This window comes from Phytophthora parasitica, assembly GCF_000247585.1.
Source record: "Phytophthora parasitica INRA-310 unplaced genomic scaffold supercont2.46, whole genome shotgun sequence".
Taxonomy (NCBI): domain Eukaryota; phylum Oomycota; class Peronosporomycetes; order Peronosporales; family Peronosporaceae; genus Phytophthora; species Phytophthora nicotianae.
This window is the reverse complement of record NW_008649032.1, coordinates 194,421-201,082: the sequence shown is the minus strand read 5'-3', so window position 1 is coordinate 201,082 and position 6,662 is coordinate 194,421. Positions and strand designations below refer to the sequence as shown.

The 6,662-nt window shown below is 44.2% G+C and overlaps 1 protein-coding gene across 1 annotated transcript; it reads right to left on the bottom strand.

Moving 5' to 3' along the window:
* Positions 1-3,803: 3,803 nt before the first annotated feature.
* On the bottom strand, positions 3,804-3,995 carry PPTG_15278 (hypothetical protein; the record flags this gene model as incomplete). Its single annotated transcript, XM_008912327.1, has 1 exon — positions 3,804-3,995. One exon carries the CDS (start codon positions 3,993-3,995, stop codon positions 3,804-3,806), a length of 192 nt encoding a protein of 63 aa, XP_008910575.1.
* Positions 3,996-6,662: the final 2,667 nt, after the last annotated feature.

Genomic DNA, 6,662 nt, shown 5'->3' with positions numbered 1-6,662 from the left:
GCGCGCACTCAGCTGTTTCGGGTGCAGTCAAGCACCCTTGAAGAGGCGATTCAAGTGGCCCTTCAAGAAGAGTACAGCCACCTCCAGGCGCGTACGCCGGCCTCAGCGTGGCCAGGGAGTACATCGCAGAACCCCAATCGGACAAGCACCAGCGCGCCAGTTTCCATGGAACTCGGTGCCGCTGAACAGCACGACATTCGCTGTTTCGGCTGTTTGTGGCAGGTTGGGCAACTTCAAGCTAGACTGCCCTGCGGACATACAGCGCAGGCGGCTTTACCCCAAGCCCGTCCTCAAGGGTCGTTGGCAGAAGCCAAGACCCCGAGCTAGGGGAACGCCGGAGACCAGTAGAAGCGGGGCGCCCTACTGGGGAAGATCTAAGTGAGGGGGACTTAGCCCCTGAGAGTCTTCGCACTCTCGAATCGGCGAAGGGCAGGAACTGGTCCATCCAGTTCGGCGCGCTTAAGCACTAGGTACCCAGTGAGCACAGCACAGTGCGTGACTCTTAACTCCAGCATTTCATTATTACATACTAGTTTATCTCTGCTTGTCCTGACGAACAGAATATCAGATTGCACGCACTGACTTTGCTGTTGCCTTCACTAAACACTGACTTCCTGTTGGTAGCAAAGCGAAACAGATTTTCCCTCGGGAACAGTAGACACCATATGTGTCAGTATTTGAGCAACAGGAATTAGTTAGCACCCGAACACGCAGGAGTGGTCGCTAGTTAGTTTCAGATTTTATCTTCAAGCTTTAAGCCCTCCTGCTTCACGTCTCCAACCCTCAGCTTTCCGGAAGATGGCCCGCCTCTCCTCTTGATCGTACTTAGAGCATCTCCAATCGTGGCGGCTATTCTATTTCTATCCGGAAAATTAAACGTGCTGATTGGACCATCAAAAATAGCAATAGGAATACAACTGTGAGCACCAAGTCCGACGACTTATAATTGGCACACATCCCTAATAGAACTTCCAGTTGGAACTGCAGACGATGAAGATGACGAGATCTTCGGGATGCTAGCGGATACCGACGGCGAGCTCACTCTATCGCTGACGCCATCCTATTGCAGGAGCCGACAACGTTTGCGTTCTCGACGCGGATCAGTATACGGTCGAGTGAAGGTAATAGCGCGTGATATTCAACTAGGGCATCATCCAATAATGCGTGACTATCTAAGCCCTAATTGTAACAGGGTACAAACCCTAGTGTACCCAAGTTGCATGAAGAGTGACCAGTCACCCTTGTAATACCTGGTACATGGTACCAGGGGCTTTAGGTGCCAATCATTATATATCGTCATAGCTTCATTATAGGTGACTTATAGTTTGTATTAGAAACTGAGTTAAGTTTACCTATAAATAAAAATCAGTCTTAATCGTACCCTCAAGTGAGTACTTCGTCCCCTCAGACCAGGGACACGTGAACGGTCGTTCACTTAAAGTTTGTATACTCTTGGAAGCCACTGTCGCAGACAATCTGCATCCTGCAACTTGACCAACTCGATGCTCCTTGTATGTTTTTCCTTCATCTTCGATATCGAATTCTTGGACAACAGGCCGCTTTAAAGGCCTCCCAGGGGTCTTTGTGAACGGTTGAATGAGTTGATCGACATCATAGAGATCTGAGTCACGTGTCAGTCCTCCCTGAAGAGCTCTCCGCCGACCAAACAACTCTCGCAGCGGGACCTTTTGCAACGCTAATCCAATTTTCAGCTTATTTAGCAAGTTGAGGGAAGCGATTACGTGGGAGCACACCCAACCGGTATGCATAAAATTTTTGCAGGTACAACGGAACACATTCCTGATTAAGCATATCTGTCCATATAAAAATACTATTTAGATAAAGTAGAGTGGAATACAGTTTGGTACCATGGCGTACCTCATCGAAACGCCACTTTGATCTTGGTATTAGTGGATTCATCTGCATGAGCGCCCGTCGGTCTACAGTCACTTGCTGTAGTGATAGAAATGTGATTTCGGCTTCGTTTATAGGTTGAGATGGACAAAGCATTCCCAACAACGAGTTCTTGAATCTAGTTTAACAATCGTTCAATACACTAAACCCTAGACCTAGCGATGCAGTAGTGATCAGGGAGAAGTAATTGCTCTTTTACCTTCACGACAGCATTAATAGGAAGTGGTCCTAATATTACACATAGAAAAATAATAATTAAATGGGTTGATGTTCGTAATAATAATAATCAATAAAAATCAAACCTTCTGCGTAATACCGATGATGTTCAGGTGTGAGATTGGTAGCGTCGTACAGGAGTACCCGTGTCAACACGGAATTCAGCACCGTAATAATAGGAGCTTTTTTATAGTCAGTGACGATTACGTTAATTACGCAGTGATGGCTTTCAATAGGCTGCTGGGAGGGAAGAAATCGTGGTACTGATGAACTATTGACACTCCAGCGCTCCCAGCGCTTTGTCAAAGACACATTTTGAAGCCACGGAGCTAGTTTATCCTCTCCAGAATCTTTCCAGGCCTTTACGACTCGTTTAAAAAGAGTTCTAAACTGTTTTAGAGACTGGGACTGGTGTAGTAGTCGTAGGTGCTGTTCTCCGATGTCTTTCATGAATCCCTTGGTTTTCTCAAGCTTAGTCTGCTTGCGTGACTGACGAAGAAAATGCTCCCAACAGGATAGAATTTCTATATGGGCCACACTATTTCCAAAGCAGAAGCTGTAGCGTCTGCATGGTCAATACTGGCACTGTATACCTTCAGTTCAAGGTTCAAAATTGTTTTTGCGTATTTGACCAAAGCTCGAAACCTGTGCTCATAAGCAATAATACTCTCTGTTTTGACGAACATGTAGATCCAAGGACGAAATCGCTGTACATATCCCGTACCCGATCGCTCCACAGAGATTCCTCCACAGTCTACAAGGGTCCGACCACCAAAATGGATTCTGTAGGTGCCGTCCGTAGATAGCACCACGCTGTCGCCTTGGTCATGAACTGCACGCTCTACATTACGAAATAAAGCTCTAGATGTCACCACTACACCAAGTGAGGCTACGGACACGCCTTCTACAGTGACTAAATGCTCGAACTCGTCTAAGACGATAAGCTCGTTCATGTCTGCCCCATTCGTTTCATCGACTCGATAAAATTCAACTCGACTTTGACATAACATTCCCGCTGTCCAGTTTGTTAATGGCACAAATTTTCTGATCTCCATCCATCCCCCGCCAGTCGCTTCAAATAGGCTTTCCTGTTTTTCGTTTTCTTCGTTTCTGGCACCAGTGCGTGCATAGCAGGATCTCTCAGATACTTAAAACGCAGCATGTTCTTCACCCAAAGTGCGGTCATACCGAGCTTTAGCAGTGCATCCACTTCGGGTTTTAAAATCAGTGAAATACCCTTAGTTGTGAGATTAACTACAGTTCCAGCATGTTCTCCTTTCTGTAGAACCTGGTATTTTTTCCCAGCTTCGCCAGCTTGATGGGTGATAAGCTTGATTCGATGACGACAATCTTTGTGTGAGCAGCACTCAAACTCCTTTCCAACCCGAAACGTTGACACATATCGCGTCTTATAGATGTAAACGAATTGATTCAGCTGGTGCAAGCTCCGCTCTGCCATCTCCTCTGTATCGTAATAACCGACACTGATGTATTGGACTTTATTGTGAATAGCAACAGTCGATATGCTAAACGGACCAGTTCCATCAGCCGCATTTTCATACTCTAGTGACGAATCAAAATCTTGATCACCGTCTACCGTGGCAACCACTCCAGAACTACCACTGTTCGAATAAAATGCAAAGTGAGCAGTGCCATTGTCTGTAGTAGAAGTGTTATCGTCGGCGGAAGGAAGGTGCGACGTCCATGTCTTCTACTGAGTCTGTTGTGTAGTCATCGTCCAAATCTTCTGCCGAAACAGTCGCGCTCAGCATGTCCTCATTCTCTGACTCGCTGGCATCGTGTTCGTACTCCAGCACATCCGTTTCTTCACAGTCATCGCTTGGGGAGAACACCAGCAGCTTCATGGGATCAGCTTCACACTGCACTGCCTGCTGCTTATGCCCGGTGGAAGTGTGAGCTGTTTGAAACTTCTTCTTGAACTCTAGTAGTCTGTAAATAGCAAAAGGTATTTGAAGGGTAAAAATATAACAGTACTTCAGTATTGAGTTTCTGTTCACCTTATAACTAACAGTTTTTCAAGCCCACTGACAGGTGTTTGGCTTGAGCAACAGGTATTCCTATAAAATAAGATGTAACAGATGTGTCAGTGGATGAGCAACAGATTTTAATATTTTCCTGCGTAGTTTCATCTTTTGCTGCCTCTGCTATTTTCCTTCATCGCATGAAAATTCCATTGTGAAGTAACCCCCAGCTCCACGACCAAATGAAAACATAGAGTACAGGACATGCATTGGTCTTCACCAGATCACAACGAGCTCTATACAAGTGTCATGTGCTGTGGTAGTGATAGTCAAGACAGGTACGTCGGATGCAGCAAAACTTAGAGCTACAGTTAAACTTTAGTAATTCTCGAATGCTTTCATTTTATGAAAACCGCCTACTACACAATACGATTCTCACGAAATACTGCGTCAATTGACTACCAAGGAGTGTACTACTTTTTCATTTGGATTATCACGTCTCCTTAACAGAGCAATCGACGGTACATCGAATGTAGTGCAGCGCCGGCTTTGCTCCGACGGCAGATTCGGCGAAACTTAGTAAACACACACCATTGCACTTGTAAAGTGTGACGCAACGTCATTGTACAGATTCCGTCCTCTATTCAGACACCGGCACCTATATAAGCTTGATAAAGGCTTACTTACTACGGTTTATGGCATATCACACGTGGATTGAAGATGCGCAAAAAGATCTCGTTCACGCCACCCCGTTACATTGCTGCACGTCTCAGCACTTTTGTCTGCGTCGTTAAGCACACTTCAAGTGTAACGGAAGCAGTGGCTTGTCAGCTTAGTCTTCTTCATGTCATTTCATATTTTGGTGTTCCAATCCGTTTTTTTTTGTTTTTTTTGTGTTGGCATGCGTTTTTCTTGTTCAGACAGTGGCTCATGCCGCTTCATCTTTTGACATGCCCGAGGTAGCTGATTAATCCGGTAACGCTGTTTTAACGTAGCCGTAATATCCGCGCCGATTCACTGAAAAGAAGGCCAGAGGTCGTAGAGTTTAACCTGTAATTCTCCGTCTATCAGTGTGCTGGTTAACTGCCGAGACAATTATAATAATTATCTTCTTGTTGTTACAAACGTGGTTGCTTGCTTTGTTTACGACCATGGCAAGGACATCGCTGTTTACACGGTGATCACGACCACAGTAAGGTCTGCCAAGATTATGCATGTGTTTACATTGCTCTACAGGTAAAGTCGATTGCACTAGATGATTGGCTACAAGAGGGGTAGCACGCAAGAGTTCGAACGATCTCGGCAAGTAAACACCAATATATATATATTACACTTTCTTTTTTAAAAAGCAAAAAGAACGCAGCTTCCAACGTTGCAGTCAACGTTACATAGAGTAATCAAGATCTTCAACCTTGACTACAGATTAACCTCCCTTGGCAAAGACAACCCGTAGAACAACTTTGATCAACTATGACAAGTTGAATATGCTCAGGCAGTTGGTGGGGATCAAGTTCCTAAAGTTTAGTGGGCCTACGGAAATATCTGACGATACACAAGACTTTCCAAGGTCTCTGTTGGGACCCTTTCAAAAGCTGATATCCGGTGAGATTGGCTTAGATTGGTTTCATGTCTTTATATGTCACATAATATTGATTTTGACCGCATTTGACAGTTTTTTCTATCATCACATTGTATCGAGTGTCAAATTAGATAGGCATTTTACAGAAAGCAAGTCTATCAGTTTGGTGGGATCAAATTATACCATGTACGACGGGATATTACAGTTCATTTTAAACAAGTTCATGCGTACTTAAGTGCACTTTTTTCCTGAGACAGAGATCGATAGGTAGAGCTGTTTTTCGTCGTACATATTCTCGGAAAGTCATCAAAATATCCAGTCACAAGCCACCACCAAACAAAATGTTCCTGTTGTTAATACAAATTGAACGCGAAGGGAGTCATTTTATCGTGAAAACAAGAAGCGAAATCCTTGTACCATTGGTTTGCTTGGGCAGATTACTATAGGTCCATCGAGATTTGTATGAATTCCAGACAAGGAGTGCATTGCAGTAGTATATCTACTTTTCGGTAAGTATGCCAGGCATTGATTGCTGGGTGGATGAGTATTATATTAACGCATCAAAGAGATCAATACCAACAGAAAATAAATATTTTTCGCGCTTACCCCATGTAAAATAATGAGACAGTCAGTGGCCTTGAACTGGGCGAAACATAGAACCCGGCTAATGTAATTACTTTTGTATGAAGAAATGCACAGCAATAACCATTAAATTATCCTCCAGAAACTCAATCGACAATAAATTCTACAAAAAAAGATTGTACGCTGTTCGTTTGATAAGATTCATCATTTCATGATGGAACATCCTTAACTACGATACAATATGCCAGTAGCAGACTGTCTTTTCGACATGCAGGAGCTAAGTTCAATAGTTCGATTCCCGATTAAATGGTGGTATGCCGATCGCAACCACAGCTCCAATGTTTTCGCTGCGTTGGCTTAGATTGGATACGGGAAGTGGACTACACATA